The 20,776-nt window shown below is 27.3% G+C and overlaps 2 protein-coding genes across 2 annotated transcripts; both read right to left on the bottom strand.

Annotated features, from left to right (window-relative positions):
- Positions 1-2,051: 2,051 nt before the first annotated feature.
- On the bottom strand, positions 2,052-14,718 carry LOC113385895. Its single transcript, XM_026623719.1, has 9 exons — positions 14,595-14,718; positions 12,077-12,191; positions 8,786-8,864; positions 6,394-6,671; positions 5,240-5,641; positions 4,099-5,123; positions 3,834-3,999; positions 2,698-2,922; positions 2,052-2,450 (listed from the first exon to the last, which is right to left on the bottom strand). Exons 3-9 carry the CDS (start codon positions 8,838-8,840, stop codon positions 2,052-2,054), a joined length of 2,550 nt encoding a protein of 849 aa, XP_026479504.1. The 5' UTR covers positions 8,841-8,864; positions 12,077-12,191; positions 14,595-14,718.
- Positions 14,719-18,848: 4,130 nt separating this feature from the next.
- Positions 18,849-20,453, bottom strand: LOC113385373 (box C/D snoRNA protein 1). Its single transcript, XM_026623219.1, has 4 exons — positions 20,339-20,453; positions 19,975-20,251; positions 19,344-19,809; positions 18,849-19,270 (listed from the first exon to the last, which is right to left on the bottom strand). Exons 1-4 carry the CDS (start codon positions 20,386-20,388, stop codon positions 19,080-19,082), a joined length of 984 nt encoding a protein of 327 aa, XP_026479004.1. The 5' UTR covers positions 20,389-20,453; the 3' UTR covers positions 18,849-19,079.
- Positions 20,454-20,776: the final 323 nt, after the last annotated feature.

Raw genomic sequence — 20,776 nt, 5'->3', positions numbered from 1 at the left:
TTGGCTGCTTCATGGGGTACTTGAATAATGCACATTGCAAAGTAGGATTCAACCTAATAATTTTCAAATAACAATTGTAAGATAAATGGTAATTGAAAACAAATTTCATAGGCTTTGTGCTAGAGAAATTTTAGGAAGTAGCACACTAATTTGAAATTTTTAATACGAATAACCTTTATCATCATCTTTTAAGTATTATTTATTTATTTCTATATTCATCATTGAGTTATGAAGTTCTAGTTTTTTAATTGTCACTGAAAACCAGTATCTTTCTTTGCTAATTCAATTACTATCTAGACCTAACTTTTTCAAAGTAAACAAATTTAACATTTAGTCACTTCATGGTACTAGTCACAAAGCCATTTCAGTATAATATTAACACCATAAAAATTTATTTATCATATACATATACAGATTATGCACTTCATTTTATGCGACCAAAATTAGATCCAATTTGTGCCAGAATTATAAATTCTTATATAAATATATGAAAATCATAGTTTCTCAAATCATTTTTATTGTCTTAAATAGTTTTCAACAATAACACATAAAAAACATTTTGTTCGTGTGAGACACATTATTTACTACATATTATAAATATAAATTAGATTCTACTATGGTACATAAAGCATCCCTAAATATATTTTCAAATTAAAGCTCATATCTTAAATTCATGGGAATCTTTTTCAAAAAAATATTTCTTCTGAAGGCACTACATTTAATTAATTCATATTAATACTAAGAAGTATTTTGTACTTCATATTCGTAGATATTAAGTATTTGGCTTTTGATTTGCTTTCAATTGTGAATTAAGATGACATATTAATTATAGTACAAGAAATTTATTGATATCATATTCACATAAATATCACTTACTAAAATTAGTTTAATGATAAAAATTTAAAGAAAAATGACATTTCTATTCAAACTATAACTCGAATTCTAAAAAAATAAAGTTTTTGGTTAAAGGTATATTCTTGTTAATATATTTTGAAAGGTGGCATTTTAATATATATTTTTCTTTCGTTTCCCATATCTTTTGTATAAGTATTCTGCAAAAATATGTTCATTCAATGCATTTATTTTTAATTAAAAAAAGTTTTTAATTATTATCTTATTAAACTGTAACACGTAATTGATATTGATATATTTCGATGTGCTTCCAGTTCCAAAATATTGCTTCACAAAAGCGATATGTAGAAAATTTGATAAATATAATTCTATGAAGTTATTATATCAAGTCACAGACTTATAACTTTAAAACACCTTGTATTAATTCACATAAGGATCAAATTCAATTTTCTGTGAAAACTGCATAAAATATGGTATTATATTTATGAGAGCAATCAATTACAGAAATTGCTTGTATTTCTTCACATTATTATACATGCTCGAACATTATATACAAATAAATAATTTAAGTGCTTTAGATATAGATCTTTAAAGTTAATATTAATTATAATAAATAATATTCATTTCGAGCATGACATAATAACATTTTTAGATTTTGTCATTTATAGTATTTCGTTTCTATATCTAGATTAGATTTTTTTACATCTATGTTAGATTAGAGTATTAATTCTATCTATATTAAAATATATTATATTATATTATTAAATATAAGGTCACAAGGTTTAATCAGATCAATATTACAGTAAAAGCACTTGGATATTTGGATAGTTCATAGAAAAATATCAATTTGTAATTATCATTTTAATTTGGTAATGCATCCCAATCTGATGTTTAAAAAACAATTAATTTTTTTTCGAATTCTGATACATTTGAAACTTAAAAAATAAAAACTTTCATTAATAAATTCTGTCATTTATGCTTCAAAAATAAACTTCATCAGAAATAATTTCATCACTTCACTGCAAAAACAATAAACATTTCGAAAGCCCGAATTTCATATCGGGACATTAAAAGGTTACTCACAAAAAATTGTCATTTTTTAAACATTTCTGAATTATTCATTAGGTAGTTATATATATATATATATATATATATATATATATGGATATTTATAAAAAAAATTATATGTTTCATGCAGCTTAACTTTGCAGAAACTCTTTAACCTTCTCAGTAAATGTTTTCGACTTCTTCGTCATATTCTTATGGTTCTTCAAAAAAGACTTTGTGCTGTCTGCATTTTTGTTACTTTCCATCAATCGAACATCAAACATTTCGTAGAAACCATTTTCTGAAACATTTCTTCCAATACTATTATTAAATGACTCAATGTCATAGCTGAGATCTAGATATTCATCACTTTCTAGTGAAATTTGACTAATACTGCCACTGTCCTGACTATCTCTTTGTTTTTGAGACATATTAAGTAAAATTTTTGCCTTGGTTTTGATAAAATCATTGAACATTGCTGTTTCAACAAACCATTCCAAAAAGCCACGCAATTGCTTATTGCCTTTATGAGATTCTATAAATTCAAGTTTCTGAAATATGAAGACATTGATGTAGTAAAATGTAAAGGATTTTTTTTATAATTCATAATATTATGATTTCTTTATTGGTTCCAAGGCCTGGTTTAACCTTTGATTTTACCTTAAATCAAAATTGATGCAGTTGTACATATTTAAGATTAATGGAATCTTCAAAAATTTTAATTTACATAAAATATTTGCAGAAATGTTTGATCAGGTAGAAAGAATTATTCGAAAAATGTTATTTTATTCTACTCACATCAAAAACTCCATTATGGAAACAATCAGCATAGCCCTGCATACATGTTAAAAAGAACTTCAGAAAAGCTTCGCCAACCAACACATTTCTGGTTGGATCTTGTGGACCATTTTTAACCAAACTCAATGATAATTTCAATTTTTCTCTTAATGCTGCTGGAAACAAAGTGTTTTCATCCTTCATACATGTGAGTGTCCGTGAACTATCAATATCAACCAGAATTCCCTATAACAACAAATATAGTAATAGATAAGACGAAAATTTCTTACAATTGCACAATTAGAAGGGAGATTAGAACAAATGTTATATATTGGCATAGATCACGTAGGTTTTTTAAGTCTTCCTGTTGTTGAATCAAATTAATCTTATTATAAGATACTTCAAGTATCAAACTTGGGAAGAAATATTGGTTCAACTATTTGCTTGTTTTGGCATAAAATAGTGTGGTGAATATAAGATGAAAGAATGTTTTGATTCATGATATCAATGTCAAGTTGCTTATTTTCATGAATATTATGAATTGTATTTCAAAACTGCTAGCAAGGAAAAGCTATTTACATCTTGTTGATTAATAAGAAGATTTCTTCGAATTCTCATCCGAATTTCATTACAGAAAATGTCAAATTTGAAACTTTTTCTTAAAGCCTTATCTTGTTCACCTGATTTTAAAAAAACCTAACCTATTTAACGTAACGATAAATCTAAAAATCTGCTAATTAGATAACAATTGAAACATTAATTTTTTAATAATTATTAACGATTCTACAAAACAATATGAATATGAAAGGCTATAAACCGAGTTGGTAAACCATGATGAATAATTTAATCACTTCATATTTCCTAACAAATCTCAGTTCAATTATTGCAATGATATATTGTTTTTGCAGATCCTATATATAGGTCCTTCTATTATACAGTATTAATTAATGTTCGAATCATTATTAGACTACATATCATTTTCATTCAAAGAAACTATAAAACACATTATGTTCTAGTAAAGATACTAATATACCTGAAGATATATTCATAACAAATGCTATGTTAAGTTTAAATCAGTCTCAAGCATATAATATAAAATCTAAATAGTTCTTATAATTAGTTTGTATTTAAAATCAATTTGTGATTTCAATGGTTACCTCGTCCACTGTTATGTGTTCATCTGTGCACAGAATTCCAGCCAATATCGGGAGTGGTGCGTTTGTAATTTCAATCAGGTTGTGAGGTAGAGTAGTGACTAGTGTGTGTTGCCATCTAAATGGATATAAAGCACTTTGCAAACCCTCGATGCAAGAACATAATTTGCTAGAAATATTATAACAAAGTTATAAAAATATATTTCCTAAAAAACGTAACTTAACATAAAATTTGCTTCATATTTTATGCCCATCATTTATCACTTACCTCAAGCTTTCTCCAACCAATATAACCTTTCGTTCTATGAGCAATGATCCAAAAACATTTATCATGGTTTCCACGTTTAAGCATTCAAATAGGACAGCTAATTCATTATTTTCTAACCGTACATCATAAGGACGTTTAATTAATACTTCAGTAAAATTTTTGGATTCTCGAATGTTCTCAAAAAGAGAACTGTTGATCATAGAAAACCTCTCATCATCTATTGAATCTAGTTTAGTGTCTGCTTCGGAACATTTCTGTCTTTTATCTGAAGTTTCATCACTATCTGATTCTAAAATTATCTCTTTTGTACTCAAATATTCCATATCTTTTGCTAAACGAATATCATCATAGGTTTGAAGAGAATTTCTTCGTTCTTTTACAAAATCGTGTTGTTGAAAATCCATCATAGCACTCTTTAAGATTAAAGGATTCTTAAATATATTATCACAGCTTATTGAAGAATCAATTTCATCAGCATTGTTAGTATTTAATAAATTTCTTAAATTTTCTGCATCACAATTATTATGAGTTTGTTCTGTACTTTCAAAGAATTTTGTCGCTTTGTTAATTTCATTATTATTATAACTAGATTTTTTAATCTTTGGTAAAGATTTACTTGTGCATATTTTTCCATAGTTCGATGCTAATTCAGTATTCTTTTCAGACTTCTTATGATTGGCTGAAGGATCATTCATGTCAATATCATTTCCTAATTTTTCATTTGAATCTTTTTGATCATTGTTGATATTGGAAAAGTTATTGAACGAGTCATTGAGATTCTTGCTTGACTTTTTGTGGAGATTATTAGTCAGAGAATGAAATGATCTCCTACCATTTGTATGTTGAAAGTATTCATCTTTTTTATCATTGATGATTTCTGTTTTAGGCCTTTTCTGAGGGCTCTTTGGAATTTTAATGTATAAATGCTGACCTGGTTTGGGCAAACGAGATTCATGAAATTGTTTAAGCATTGATTTCTGCTGGTAATCGGTTTGACCATGTCGAGATTCCAATTCTTGCAAAATCTAATGGGGCAAAGAATTATATTTTTTTTGATAAATTTGAAAATTTGAAATATACATATATACATACATATATATATATATATATATATATATATATATATATATATCAATATTACCTTGAAATAAAATCCTGGAGCTCTGATATTTGTCACAATGCAGTACACAAGTGGCAGATATATCTCTGAATTTTCTGGTAATATTTTCCTACAATACCCAAATTTTCTAATACCATTTTGATCTGTTAATACTATACTATAATTCTGTTCATCTTGTGTTAATGTATTACATTGTGGCAACAATTTTCCACGAAAATTATATTGACTAGCCGAATTCTTCAAAGAGTATGGTGAGGTTTGATTATTTCGTTTATTTTTGATATGACTATCAGAACTTTGGTCAGATGAGGTCTTTGTAAGTTGAGGTATATTATGAAGTGACTTTGATTTTGTGCATTTCAACGCCGACGAATAATACTTTTGAGGAAATATTAAATGCTCTATATGTTCGGGAGCTTTAGCCTAAAAAGAAAAAAAAAAGTTATAGTATAAATATATGGAGTCCCATTTTTGAAACTAGTCAGTGCATGCCTGGCCAGTGATTCATATGAGCAATTAAGGATTCATTTGAATATAATAATAACCATATATAAGGATAATAACCATATAAATCATCACCTTATGCTATTTAAACCTACTCGAGGCCTCGATCAAATATGACAATCAGAAGTACCTACTGTCTCAAACTAACAATTTTGATGCACATGTTTATATTGAATATCCACATGCATATCCCTCACTTTTTATTTATGAACAAAATATGTTCATTTGGACTTATTCAAAATTTTATAAGAACTTCGAGTTTATTCATATGGGATAATTTTGGCGAAACATTGCACGATAGAATTGATAGTCAAAATGAACCCCTAAAAATATTAGAGTTCTATGAGAATTAATTTAATTATATGAACTCGATGGCCATACTGCAATCAGTTTCATCACTTCTCACTCGTAGAAGACGAGTAATTACTCAGGTTTAAACTTCTACTCGAGGTTCTTCTTGTTAGTTGAAGTTAATAGAGAACGGTCTTCCATTAGAAAAACTTTGTCAATTTAGTGGATAATGCTTCTAAAATTTTCATAACTTATAGTAGACAAAAATTACCGCTACAAAATATATGTATCTGATTTCAAATAATTTCTTTACTAATGCGTAATTATTGCATTTGCTTTATATGCTTCGAAAGAATATATCATGATGATAAAAATATTACCTCTGGAGGATATATGCTTTTAACGTATCCTTTCTTCAAACTATTATAGCCAACCAGCAAACACGCTTCAAATAATCTCTCAACGTCGTTTGTAGAATCATTATGACGTGACTTTTTTGCTGCAACAGCAGATTTTTTCCTAAGAGCAGTGTAACAGCTGTTTAGACTTCTTTTGTCACGTAAATTTTCAATCCAATCGTAACGGGCTACAGATGATACTCGAGTCAAATAGTTTTTACGTTTTTCGGTTAAAGAGCGACTGGGAGTGCGCGAAATTTCTGAAATAGAGTTTAAAATTTTATTAAAATCCGAGAAATGATGGATAAAAAGAAATCAGTTCTTAATCTATTTTATTAGTACCTTTTTATATTTATATTTATATAATTTCATTTTAAGTGGAACTTAAATCACTTTAAGTATGTTAATATTTGTTTTCACACGTATTTCCTATAGGTAGTCTTACTACATAATTATTTTCACAAACAACACCTAAATTGTGGATTCTTTGTTCAAATAATATTCTCAACAAATTGTTATTAAAGACCTATATAAATATATTTTTACAGACACATTGATCACAAAAATTGTAAATTGTGATAATTTACATTATTCTCATAGATGTAATAAAAACAAACCGAAGAAAATCTTATTTGCATTTCAACAAACTTTATTTAAGATTAAAAAAATTACCACAAAGATAGGAACAACAGCCCAGGTCTATTTACGATTATTATTAAATCTATTACGATTACGATTTTTTTTAAATGTATCATTGAAATGAATATTAGAGTGAAAGTTGCTTGAGCTAGATTTTGCAAAAACTATTAATTTGTGGGTAATTAGGGCAATAAGTTTTTATATAATTTTTTTAAGACTGATTGATGTCGCTAAAACCGTTATAAGAACTCGTCTTAGAAGCCATTCGTTTTTACTAACAATAAGTAAGCACTGATAAACTTTATTATTTTTATACAACGGTCTTTGAAATCTATTCAAATTTTACAGATAGTTCTTACTGCTTTTTTTTTGAAAATTAGGTTGCTCTTGACTAAAATATTTCATCAAAGCATCATGTTTTAATCTTTTCAATATTGTTATACTTTCCTTTATTAAATATAAAAAACAAAGGCTTTTATCCCAACCAACAAATTGCGAATTCAACAGAAAATTTATAAATCGCATATTTCTATTTGAATTTGCTGCGTAACACATTTTTTTAAAAATATCATATGTGGCTCTGTGTATCAATGTTTAGTAAAATAGCAAAACTGTATTCCTTTTTCTTTTGATAAACGTTTGATAGAGCCATTTACATTACTAATTTTTGTACTTTATTTTTAATTGATGAGATAATGAAATGAGTAATGTATAACACGCAATAAGTTCTTGTAGTGACTCATAAAAACATTATAAATTCTTTGCAAACAAGTGACCGTGAAGGAAATAAATACACTTCTTTGTATTAGATCCGTTTATTGTGACATATTTATTGTAAATATTATATATCACCCATCCCAAAAAAGACGCAAATGATATTTGCAAATGAATGAATGCTGAAAAATGGCATATCCATAGTCTTTTTAACTTTTTGAGTTTACATTTCAAAACGCTATTTTTTTGGGTTTCTTCAAATATTATTACAGTTCTACATAGGATAGAGAATTAATGAAAACACGTGGCATGTGGAAACACATACATCTCATTTTTATTTTAATTTATTCTTTATATTCTCTAAAATTGAAAGTGTGAAACTTCAGAAATTCAATAAGGTCGACCTGTAAAGTAACGTGTAAAAGGGGGTCCTAAAATCATCAATATCATAAAATTATGATATAAATCTGAACGTACTTCTTAATTTTTTAACGCATTCTTTTTATTCAGATGATCTTTTATCTCATCAGTGATCATTGATTTTTATAATTGCAATCTTTAGTAATTATTATTGTATTAATATTTTTTAATGTTTTCATATTTTCATATTTTATTAATCTTTTGATTTTACAAAGTATAACAAATGCGTAGAAGCAGATTAATATAAGTTGGAATTTTGCATAGCTTCAATATGAGTATTATTATCAAGAACATATAACTAATATATATATATATATATATATATATATATATATATATATATATATATTATTATTATCAAACAACAGCAAATGTGGATAATGGCAATAATTAATGTAGATTAATTACAATATTCCGAACACAGCTGATAATTGTGTATTCATTTATCATTTTTGAACGCAATTAAACCACACAGGCAGATATCTGAAAAAAACTTATCGTGTTTGTTCTTAAATTAAATCGAATCAAGCGAAAATTTTTATATGTTGGTAAATGATAAATGGTTTTATATATTTCGTGTAAAATCATATAAAAAACAAACCTATTTCTTCTAAGTCGGGAGATGCTTCCATAGAGCTCATGCCACTGTCTTCCATTTTTAGCGAATTTTCTTCGAATTTCTTGATACATAGAAATAGTATAAAATGTAATTACGATTCATTGAATGAAATATTAAAATATTGTACTAGGCAATAATGTAAAAAAAATTACTAAAAATAAGTGCTTACATGCAATAACTTTGAAACTCCATAGACCATACAGAATAAAAATTACATAAAATACCTGACTACCTAATTCGCAAAACTATGTACAACATGCATATTTACAAACGTAAGCAGATAAAGGAAACATGCTTTTGTTCTATATAATTTAATAGTATTTATTCCCAAAAAATTTAATAATTTTTTTTTGTACTTTTACCTCCTAAAGTTTAATTGTTTAAAGTAAAACCATATAGAGATAGTATTTACAATAGAATTACAATTATTTACGCTCGATGCATCTACGTATATATCAAGGAAAGATAAATTGCTTGATTGAATTTTATAGAGGTAATTTTAGTTATTTTAACGATCCGAAAAAAATGAAAATTTAAGTAATTCAAGTACTTCTTTTTCTATAAAGGCTATAAGGTAATAATTTTATTGAAATTAATTATTAATTAATTAATTATTTTCAGCCAATAACTTTTGCGACAATAGAGCAATGAGTTGTACTCCATTTTAAAACATAAAAGTTCTAACCATAGATAAATAGTTCTAACAGAATTAAATCTTTGTGTATAGATATAATCTCTAACCAACTTTGTATTTATAATTGTTGCCGGATCCAAAATTTTTATCTGCAAATATTTAATTCTTTCCCAGTGCTAATTCCGTTAGTTTTCCCAAATTTTAAATTTTGGCAGTACATTGTATGTTTTCTCGAGCAAAAGATTCGGGTAAAGTTGCATTTGCATACCTTAATTTTAGCATAAATAGTTGTACATTTCATTAAGATTGCAAGCAAGAAGTATTACAAAGAAAAGTCTTACAATATAAATAATACAAATAAATAATCATTTAGTATCCAAAAACCAAAATGCTGTCAACCGACGTTTACAACCAATATATGTACAACAAAACTGACCACCGAAATTTAGCAAAGAAAACAAGACTGATTATTTAGTATATACCTCCTGATCGAATTTCAATTTATTGCAATAAATTGGTTGCTGTGTAATCAATTTTAAATTTCTTGGCCGCGGAATGGGTTTTGTAATGTTCTGATTTGGGCTCTCTTCATCAGTAAATGATATTCGAAAATCTTCAGAAATTTTGTTATTTTCTGAACTAACGTTGCCTAAAACAATAACTTAACAAATTAATTGAAACTTGTGGCGGAATTAGCTCATGTGTAGCGTTTCCGACTCACACGCCGAAGGTTCGAAGTTCGAATCCCCGGCGTAATATAGAAATTCTGTTAAAAAATAGTTTGAAATAAGAAGTTAAAAATAGTTTGAAATAATGTTAAAAATAGTTTGAAATAGTATTAAAAGTAGTTTAATCGTGTATAAAAAAGGTTTGAGAATAAAAATTAAATTGAATAGAAGTAATGAAAGAAGTAATGGAAGTAATGAAGATGTGAGAAGATAGAAGATATAATGATAGATAATGAAAGAAGAAAAAGAAGAAAAAGAAGTTGATGAGTACATAGAATATGATAGGATATATAAAATAGTATGAACATATGAAGATTGTATTGAAATTGTAATATTGTAATGAAATTAAAATATGTTGTAGGTGGCTAAATGCTCGAGTAAGCGAGGCCAATAAAAAATAATAAAAAAAAAAAAAAAGAATTGAAACTTAATGAAAGTGAAACTTTATTTATAAAGTCGTAACATGTTAAAAATAGTTTTTTGGACAAGCTAGAATAACACGTGTCACGATGTGATCGAACATTAATTTATATTAAAATTAATCAAATAAAATGTTTCTAAAAATTAGCAGAGAAAAAGTATTCAGCCGGTTAGCAACTTCAGCTTTATCAATTGTAAATAATCTGTTGCGTGGTATTCAATTTATAAAAAACAAAAGATTTAATTTCATAACATCGTTGATTGTGCTGCATGTTTTATTTTATTTCACTGACCTCTCACAAAGGCTTATGAAAAGTCATTATATAATGGTTAAATCCGATATTAATTTAGTAAATTATTTGAATGTTGATAATTTTTATCGTCATATATCTTAATATTTGACGCTGTATATTGTTTCTCATTAGTGATATAAGGAAAAAGTAAAAAAAGTATTTTGCCGCATTTTTATCACCCATTTTTCTGAATGTGCAACAAAATTGTACTAACATTAAATTAAATAAATGTAGGCAAATATATCACTTACTCGATTGAATGAGTTCATATATATGCTATAAATATAAATATTATGCTTTATGATATCATCAAGTAAACAAAATTTATATGATTATTTTCGTAAAAATTAAATAACAAGAAACTTTGTATACGTTTACTAGAACAGAAATTTCATTTAGATTAGTTTTAGGGGCTTGTCTGACATTCGAAGATATTTTGCCATCCCCAAGATAAAAATCGATCCACTATTATATGCGTCATGTTTATATTTAGAACGTCTTTCGCAACAAGGTATAATCAGTATATATAAAATAAAAGATTGTTAAAAAGCCAAATGGAGTCAGATTCATATTCTAGATTCTTTATATTATAATAATATAATTTCCAAAGCCGATTTGTTTTATACAACCAATTGCACCAATCGGTATTAGAATCATTATTATGATTGCAAAACGAATACCGGTGCACTTTTTTAATTCCTATTAGATTCAATTATACTATAATTATATTACAATTGAAAAATAGATATATCATTCAAGATAGTTTTCAATACGTTTTCGTTGTTTAACTGTAACTTTTCTTTTTCTTTTTCTTATGAAAAAGCCTTAAAGCCCTACATCAGCTTTGCTACCAGTTGATGGACTCATTCGTGTCCAACAATATAATTTTATACAACATAATAAAGCAATTAAATTGAGAATAAAATTAGAAACACATTAATTTCTGCATTGTACACATAGAAGATTTATAATTGCTGCAACATACGAAACCTATAAATTGGTCGAAATGCACCTATAAATTGGTCATATTATGAAAAGTACAAAATAGATATTGGTTATATCAATCATCTATTTGTGGCGCAACTTTTAACACATGTACTTGCTGGAGAAAATATTTCGCAAATTTATTCTATATCATTTTATTTCGATTATTAATTATATCGTGATTCAAGTGAGATTAATAAATTATTAAACTTACAGTTTTTCTTAAAACTATTGCACTGTCCTCTTTGGCACTCCTGTTTAATAATGTTAAAGTCTACGACTTCTGGTAAACTAGGATTTTCTGTAGGAATGTCGTATATATTCGTGCACTTGAAAAATAAAATATATTTACATTACTACAATTTTCACATCTATAGATAATTTGGAACAAATAAATACTTTTAATTTTAATTAAATTTTTAATGCTCGAAAGAGCTTCTATCGGTACATTTCGCTCTCATGATACAAACAAAATATTCACACATGCACATTGAGCGTTGGCAGAGTTGGCAAAATTCATGCAAAGTCCAAGATATGTATGTACTCAAAGATAAATTACTTCAAGATAAACAAATAAGTGGAGGGCTAGCAATGTTTTCCAAAAAATAATGGTTAATAATACACTTCAAAATCTTTGTTATGATGTATAGATTCACAACATCCGGAAATTATGTTATATAGCCCTTTCTTTTTAGCTCGGGAAAATTTTAACGAAAGCGCACATCAGGTCAGATTATACCCTTTTGTTTAAGGGAAACACAAACTTTATAAAAATAATTGAACAACTTTATAGAAATATATGAAACGATATATAAAACTATTTGCGGAATATAAAATAGCAACGGAATTCATTCTGAAAGTTAATGTGATTATGATAAATAAGACCTTGATTTCGGTGAATTCACAAAAATTAGCGCGTTTATAAATAGCATTTGGTACTCAATAATTTACCAAATTATATATTTATCATTTATTTCAATTAGAATTACATAAATTATTATTTTACAGATTAAGGGGGTATTCTGGTCTAGAAATAAAAAAAATCGATTTTGTTTTTTATTTTTGGATATTTTCATTTTCATTTGGTTAACTATTTAAAAATATGTGCACAATAGAAGTTTTCATAATTGAAATTATTTTCGGAGATATGGCTGGTTTGATCATGATAAATCTAGTCTGTTTCCTTCCTCCAAAACTGTCTTTTTCGATGTAATACCCACGATTTCTCAATTTTTACTAAACTGATTTATACTTGAACTTTTTACTTTTCGCAATAGACTTCCTTTCAGTATGAACTACGGTCATACCCTAACTACAATTATTGAAAAATTCGAGAATATAAAAATAGTTGTGAAATATATTTTTCTAGACAATCGCTATTCTGTGAAAAAATAATCATTTTAACTTATTCGTTTATACAATGGCGACTTATTCTAGAATTTAGAATCTAGAATCTAGATCAATACATGAATATACATATTTTTCTTCAGATTATTTGGAGGGCTAAAATCATGAGTACGGTCAGGGGTCAATTCTTCGAGAACCCACTTTATCACAGTCTAGAATGAAAACATTATGATTATTTATAATTTTTTAACTTCACGTAGGGCAAGTTATAGTAATCGCAAAAAAATCGAAAATGAAAATTTTTATATATCTTTACGTTTCAAAACCTTCTGAACATTTTGGCATACCTTAGAAAAAATGGATGTATGTGTGTGTGTGCGTGTATGTGTGTGTGTTCGGATACAAATTTTCGTCGACGATTTCGGGAACACGGATGAATCGATTTGAATAATTTAAAAAACATTCGATTCGTATTGATAAGGAGACGTGCTGATTAGTTTTTGGCAAAGGCAGGTCTAGCCGTTCCAAAGATATGGGGCAAAAAGTGCCAAAAACTATAACTCAGTTTTTAAGAGAACGGAGCGTCCGATTTGAATAATTCAAAAAACATATTACTTGTATTAACTGATCAAATTTTCATGGAGGCAGGCCTAGCGGTTTCGGAGATCTAGTAAAAAAAGTAAAAAAAAAAATGCCATTCGGCGGTCAAAAATGATCATTAGACATATGCACATCAAGTTATCAGATATTTTATAGAGATTTTAACAATAAGTATAAATTTTGTTTACATTCCTATGGGTTCCGTACCAATGTTTATCCGTTAAACGGCGACGCGTCGCTTACGCGCTTCGATATTTCGTCTCTATGCAGTTAAAGCAGTACGATTGTTTTGAAAAAAAGTTCCGAGTTTCCAAAATATGTCATCATGAAAACATCTTTCTTCAAAAAAAAAAATTTTTTTGTCAAATTTATAGTTTCTCAAAAATCTAATTTCTTCAAAGTAAATTTTTTTCAAAAATGTTAGTCTTTTCAAAATAATAATAAATTTTGTTACGGGAAGTTCCAGCAATTTGCCTTAAGGCACGATGCCATGCGCCCCACTAATTTTTACTTATATTCCCTAAACATTAACTATAATTACGTGTAACAAAAAATATAGTGAAAATATTGTTTGCCTTTTTTTCTGCTTTTTAAAAATCGCATACAATTCTTGCCTCTAGACCAGAATACCCTCTTAAACTATTTTATGACAAATAATTTAAAATTCCTGTTTCAAAGCAAGCGCTATTTTTTTAAATTTATATGTTCTATAATTAATTATCAACAAATTACCGTTATTCTTGGATAACGTTGCAAGCTCCTTTATTATATGTAAATCAACTTACCAAATAATGCAAATCTTTTCTTATGGGCGTAACAGCGTAAGCACTGTTTCGCTTATCAACGCCGTCTGATAAGTCATCCACACCAAAATCAAAAGCATTCGATTTATTTTCGGAACAATTTTTGGAAGTACGAGGAATATCTTTGGAACAACTTTGGGGAAATTGAAATGGTTCAGCGTACACTGGTTCAATTTTACGATTTTTTGAACTGATAGCGTAAACTGGTGAAGTCTGTGTGGAATTCCCGTTTGGAAGATTATGGGCTTGTTGGTTTCCAAAATTACTAGATGCTGATTTGGGTTGACTTGTTTTCTCTGGAGAGTTATTACAAAATATCTTATGGTTTAAATTATCACTTTTATTATTTGTTAAGGCACTCGTTTTTATATGTTCTAGTTTTAAAGCTTCTGGGTCAACTTGTGCGTTTTTGAGCGAGTCAGAAGCGCATTTTTTCACACTTTTATCATTATGAGTCAACAATTCTTCTAACCGTTTAAGCATATGGTTTACATCAGGATTCTTATTTTCCGACTTTTTTTCATCCTGCTTTCTAGGTGTTGTGGTAGGCTTTTCCTTCATCAAAGCGAACAATACGGAAGGTGGTGGATTTGCGATGGTTTTCTCTATTTTCTCTAAATTTGCACGTGAAATTACTGGCGATTTCTTAACTTTATCAACAGTTTCTGCATGTTTAAAGAGAAATGATCGATTGCTACTGACAGTGTTATCAGTTTCCTTGTCACAATTTTGATTGTGTTTGTTATCAGGACAGCGAAATGCTGGTTTACGTCTGATTTGTGACTTCCGCTTTGGGTCAATATCAGGACGATTAAACGCAAAATTAAATTTTTCTTGTTCCTCAATAAACACTGTTTCACTGGAAATATTCTTTTTGGAACAAGATTCTAATGAAACACTTTTGGTTAAATTATTTTCACTCCCATGAAGAGTGTGTTTTACTCGCGTCTCGTCGGATGCACTGCTATTGTATGTAGTTTTTGAATTGCCTTTGATGATACCGTGAGATTTGTCTTTTTCATTGTTAAGAATTTGTAGTTCAAACTTTTTTTTAATTGACTGCACTGAACTATTGCCATTGTCATTTGACATTTTTTGCATTAACGATTATTGTTCGATTTCTTTCAGGTCATTGTAAACATTAACTATAGAGACATAGTTGTAATTAAATATACTGTAGTGTAAATATGTTAAAATTTATTATACTAAAGCATAATATATTTTTACCAAAATATTTTCAATTGCTGAATAAGCTGGTAGCAAAAAATATAATGAATATACATTAATTCCTTAACCGATTCAGAAATAAAGTATTTTTATAACAAAATCATGAATGTAGAGTTCTGCTAAACATAAAGAATTTATTGTTTATTAATTGAGAGCTTCTTTTCGCGTATTTATTGATAAATTTCGATGAGTATATTTATGTTTATCGAGTTTTCTGTTGAAATTACACAGAAAAATATATGATGGAATTAATAACATTTAATAAAATAAACTTTCTTTGTTCAACAACGTCATATGATAATTTTTAGCGAACAAACTGTATTTTAATTCAGTGCTTCGGTTAACTTCCTTTTTTTTAGTAAATTTTTTGCTTTTAGTGTATGATTTGCTTTTTCTTCACAGGAAAATAATTGCGTTTTGGCATGAAAATGAAGTAATAGCCACTATGAACAAATTTTCTTAGATTCACAGCACAATTATAAAATTTTGGTAAGACTCTATATTTTAATTTAGTGCTTCGGTTAACTTATATCGGTTTTAATCATATTTTGCTTTTAGTGAAATTGCCTTTTTCATCACTTGGAACAAGGTTATTTTTTATATATTTATTTTTTAAAAATCACTTGGTCGTCTCTGATTTTCCCAGAACTTTAATTAATAATTACAGTCACCGAATTAACAAGGAGGTATAAATTATTTACTGGCAAATAAGTAGATGACAGCAATTTTTGTAATTTAAACAAGCCTTTTGTAAAGCAATTAAAGGCACATTCAATAGTTAATTTAATTAAATAACACTTTCCAAATAAAGTTTCTCAAGATTCGTCCACAAATAGACGAATTATTCACGTATTATTTCATTCCGCACCATAAAACCTATTAATATCCATTAGTAAGTAAACACACGACTTTTTTTAGGTTAAAAAATCCAAACGTCCGCACTTATTGTAAGCAAAATAATAAAACTAATAAATTATTACGTGGGCATGTACTCTATTTACATTTATGCAAAAGGAATTAATTTTAATTAGCATTTGAACTCTGGCAAACTATGTAAGCGGTGCACTAATTACAGAATAATTGGTGTTACACGAGCAACAAGGAATGGATAGTAGATGCACACCAAAGCTCTGGCACTTAAATTACTGTTATGCTATTATATTGTAACAGCTAAGCTAATATTGATATTGAAAATAAATATTTTTATCTTACTTTGACAGAACTAAATGACACAACCACTCAACGCAAACACATCGTATCAACACGCCTAGTAACCAAACAACCCAACTAACCAGAACAAATCTAGGTTACTTGGAGTTACTACGTTGCCATGTGATAAAAGTGGGAAAATACAATTATTTTAATGGATATAAGTAAAAGACGAAGATATGCTTTAAAAACAATATTTTATTTGTTCAATATTTGAAGTTGTTTTTCTTTTATTTGATAGACGTTTAACAAATTTAAAAAGACTCTTCGACTTAATTAAAATATACTTTGTTGTTTCATATGAATATATTATTTTTTTAAATTATCTAGGGTTTGTTAACCAATTTTTTTTTTTAAATTGGAAAATACATTTATTTTAATGGATATCCCTAGATAATATAATAATATATATAATGGATATCAGTAGAAAGACGAAAAGACTAAAATAAAGACTAAAAGACAAAGATATGCTTCAAAAACAATATTTTATTTGTTCTTTTAATTCATAGATTATTAACAAGTTTAAAAAAAAACTCTTCGACTTAATTAAAATATACTTTTTTGTTTCATATGAATATATTATTTTCTAATATTGTCTAGGGTTTGTTCACCAATTTTTTTTCAAATCTAATTTTGCTTGATCTAAGAGAGTCTGTTATAATTGTTATTAATTTGTTACGCAAATGTTATCGTAAATACTTTTCTCAAAAGCATTCACATAATATTATGTGAATGCTTTTGAGAAAAGTATTTACGTTATTTTGATATCAAAATAACTAAGCTCAAGAAAAATAAATTTATTTACTTAATGTATCAAAAATTATCGATATAACAAAATATTTGCAAAAATTCACATTTGGCGACGAGAGATTCAATACAAACAATCACAAAATCCACTAATATTATCTGTTTTTAAATACAATATCCTATCGCAACATTAAATAATAATTGCATTTTGGAATGAACTAAATATTTCTCTGTAACTTTGACTTTTACACCCGTATTTAAAAATATGGAGAATTCAATGATAGTGATTTATAGTAATCTTCTTATTTCCGCTCAGTTAATGAATTAGAATATTATTATTAAAAATATTTATTTTATTAATTTCATATTGTAACAGTAACGAGAACGAGAACGAGAAGTTCAGTTCCATGAGCTCTTGTGTTCGAAATTTTGTTTTCTCGCTCCTTTTTTAGATGGCAACCCAAATGTTATCTAACTATATTTAATATATTATTATTATTATTTAGATTTTTATTCAATACTACCTAATCCTATTTTGTTACTTGCATCGAATTAAAATCATGCAATCGAAAGTTGAAAATGTGCGCAAATTTTCATATGGTTCTATTTGAATGTACTCTCAATATATTCAAAGAGACCATCAATTTTTTAAATGTTTTTCAAAAACTTTAATAATTGGTCCTTCAAGATCAACTTAGATTGAGAAAAATAGAGCTATACTCTGAAGAATGTTCATTTTATTTTATAAATATTAAAAATCAGTTATTTATCAAGTATTTTCTTTCTATTTTTGTAAAATACCATAACTCATGTATTTTACCCACTAAATTATTTACATTTTTAAGCCATATTTTACACAAAATTAGAAAGTTTATGGACGTGATGTTTTAATAATAGTTGACTTTGAAAAAATTCTTTGAAAACATGAAACAAACACTTTAACTTTGCTGATTATTAATTTGTTGTAGTTTATTTTCTGAACTCAATACAATTTGGTCTGTTGTATGAATATAAAAATAATTCTCTTACACATATTTCGAATGAATTCTCTACTTGTAAATATACTTTTGCAAATAACAAATCATAGAATATTTTTTAATGTCTGTGTTTCAGCATGCATATATGCTCTACATCACAAATTTTGGATCTATATCACAATTGCAACAATTTATTTAAAATTTGTACCAATGAGCCTAGTAAAAAAATTTGTACTCTAATTTAATATATATTTTGAAACACAATATTTTCTCTATAAAATTTATGTTAGACCCAATCTTAATATGTTTAACACTTCTTTTTATTTGCTTTGTCTTCTGTGCTCGAGTCCGAATCAGAAGATATTTCAGAATCATCATTTTGAAAAAGTAAACTTCTATTTTCCCTGTTTTTCTTCCTTTTCTTTTTATCTGCATCATTCCCATTTACTTGATTATTATTAGGTTTGTGTCTAAATTCATCAATTTGGTTTTCGTCATCTGAAATTTAGTGAAGTCATGTTAAGTTAAATGTATACAAAAATTAAATGTATGCATATCGAAACAAAATTACCTGTATCTACTAAATCATATATATGAGAATGATCCTTGAGCACAACATAAATAACCGGAAACTCAATAATTATTTTATTTTCTAAATTCTTTCTCAATGATTCATTCGCATCTAGCTCGTGAAACTTGTTTTTAGAATTTTTAACAAATTCAGCTTTCAATAAAATTTTTATTCCTGATAACCCAGCTGACTGATAAAACATTAGGCTATCTTTTTTATAAAACGGTTCAGAGTCAATTCCGATATATTTATTTATAAGTTTAGATAATTTCTCATTTTCATCGCATTTTTCATCAACAAATTTGACATTTTCTGCATTAGGGAATATCCATTCAATTCTCCATTGTATAACATTAGATTTCCAATTCAGGAAAGTAGTATTTTGTTTGTGTCGTTCAAAATTTTTTGTTAAAAATTTCAATACTGTGCCTCGAGTCGTAGCCGCAGCGCGTAATTTATACAAATGCTAAAAGGTAAAAGAAACAGAAACTACATAAATAATAATCAATGATAATTGAAATTTTGTTGAAGATATTTGGGCAAGGAATAAATTATATAATAATATGGCTACAATAAGCTTCACATTAAGATACGTTAAGACATAATTATTTAATAAAATTATGATTCTTACCATCGGCAACTCTTTGTCAATCCTCGTATTCTGTTTATCTTTATTTTTTTTCCAACTTTCAACATTTCTGCCACATTCTTGTAGTAATCGAAAATCACTAAGAAAATCCAAGTTGGTGAATTTTTCCTTTGATATAAATTTTGTTCTATCTCGAATGCCATCACAGTTCAATTCTTTTTTATGAATATTAACACATGTTATACAGCAGGTTTTGACTTCACATTTTGGACAGGTGTACTTTGCATTATGTTTATTACAAACTTCACATAAACCTAGCCTGTAATAAAATAATTCTGAATTTATTTCTTTCTTTTCGAAGGAGTGTTGAACAATATTTTGAGAAAGTTACTGTTAATTATCTTACCTGCATGGCCGTTCTTCATTATGATCTGAGATTAAATAATCCATTTCCATTTATTTAATTATATTATTTCATGAGAATCAATGTTTTTTCATTGAGCTTCGAGCACGTGTATTTCACTGAATGTAATTTTTATAAAGTGATTTGATATTTGTATTCACCTAACAGAATTTATATAATTTTAAATGCTTATAAAGTGTATACTATATTTATTATTTGTTGAGGTTATATTCATTTGAGTAATAAATATAAAAGCATGCTGAATGACATTTAGTAACACGTGGAGGCCTCTCACGCAGAACAGAAGTTACAGATTATTTTGAGATAAGCATGGGTTCAGTAAGGCGTATATTTATAAACCCAAGTATATTACCTGATTTTAATAAAAGTTTTAATTATTTACACCCTTATTTATGTGTTTATTTTAATTTATTACGTACT

The sequence above is a fragment of the Ctenocephalides felis genome, unplaced genomic scaffold, assembly GCF_003426905.1.
Source record: "Ctenocephalides felis isolate EL2017-DRISC unplaced genomic scaffold, ASM342690v1 CF-g0.4_SCAFFOLD_03571, whole genome shotgun sequence".
NCBI lineage: Eukaryota > Metazoa > Arthropoda > Insecta > Siphonaptera > Pulicidae > Ctenocephalides > Ctenocephalides felis.
The sequence above is the reverse complement of the archived record's forward strand: the minus strand, read 5'-3'. Positions and strand labels throughout refer to the sequence as shown.

Excerpts from the sequence above, each read along its gene's own strand:
- LOC113385895 (XM_026623719.1), bottom strand. The coding sequence starts at position 8,840 with ATGGAAGACAGTGGCATGAGCTCTATGGAAGCATCTCCCGACTTAGAA. Across the intron at positions 4,000-4,098 it reads TTGGTTGGAGAAAGCTTGAG|CAAATTATGTTCTTGCATCG; the intron begins GTAAGTGATAAA and ends TAATATTTCTAG. Across the intron at positions 2,923-3,833 it reads AACACATAACAGTGGACGAG|GGAATTCTGGTTGATATTGA; the intron begins GTAACCATTGAA and ends TTGTTGTTATAG.
- LOC113385373 (XM_026623219.1), bottom strand. The coding sequence starts at position 20,388 with ATGGAAATGGATTATTTAATCTCAGATCATAATGAAGAACGGCCATGC. Across the intron at positions 20,252-20,338 it reads AATGAAGAACGGCCATGCAG|GCTAGGTTTATGTGAAGTTT; the intron begins GTAAGATAATTA and ends ATTTTATTACAG. Across the intron at positions 19,810-19,974 it reads TTGACAAAGAGTTGCCGATG|CATTTGTATAAATTACGCGC; the intron begins GTAAGAATCATA and ends TTTACCTTTTAG.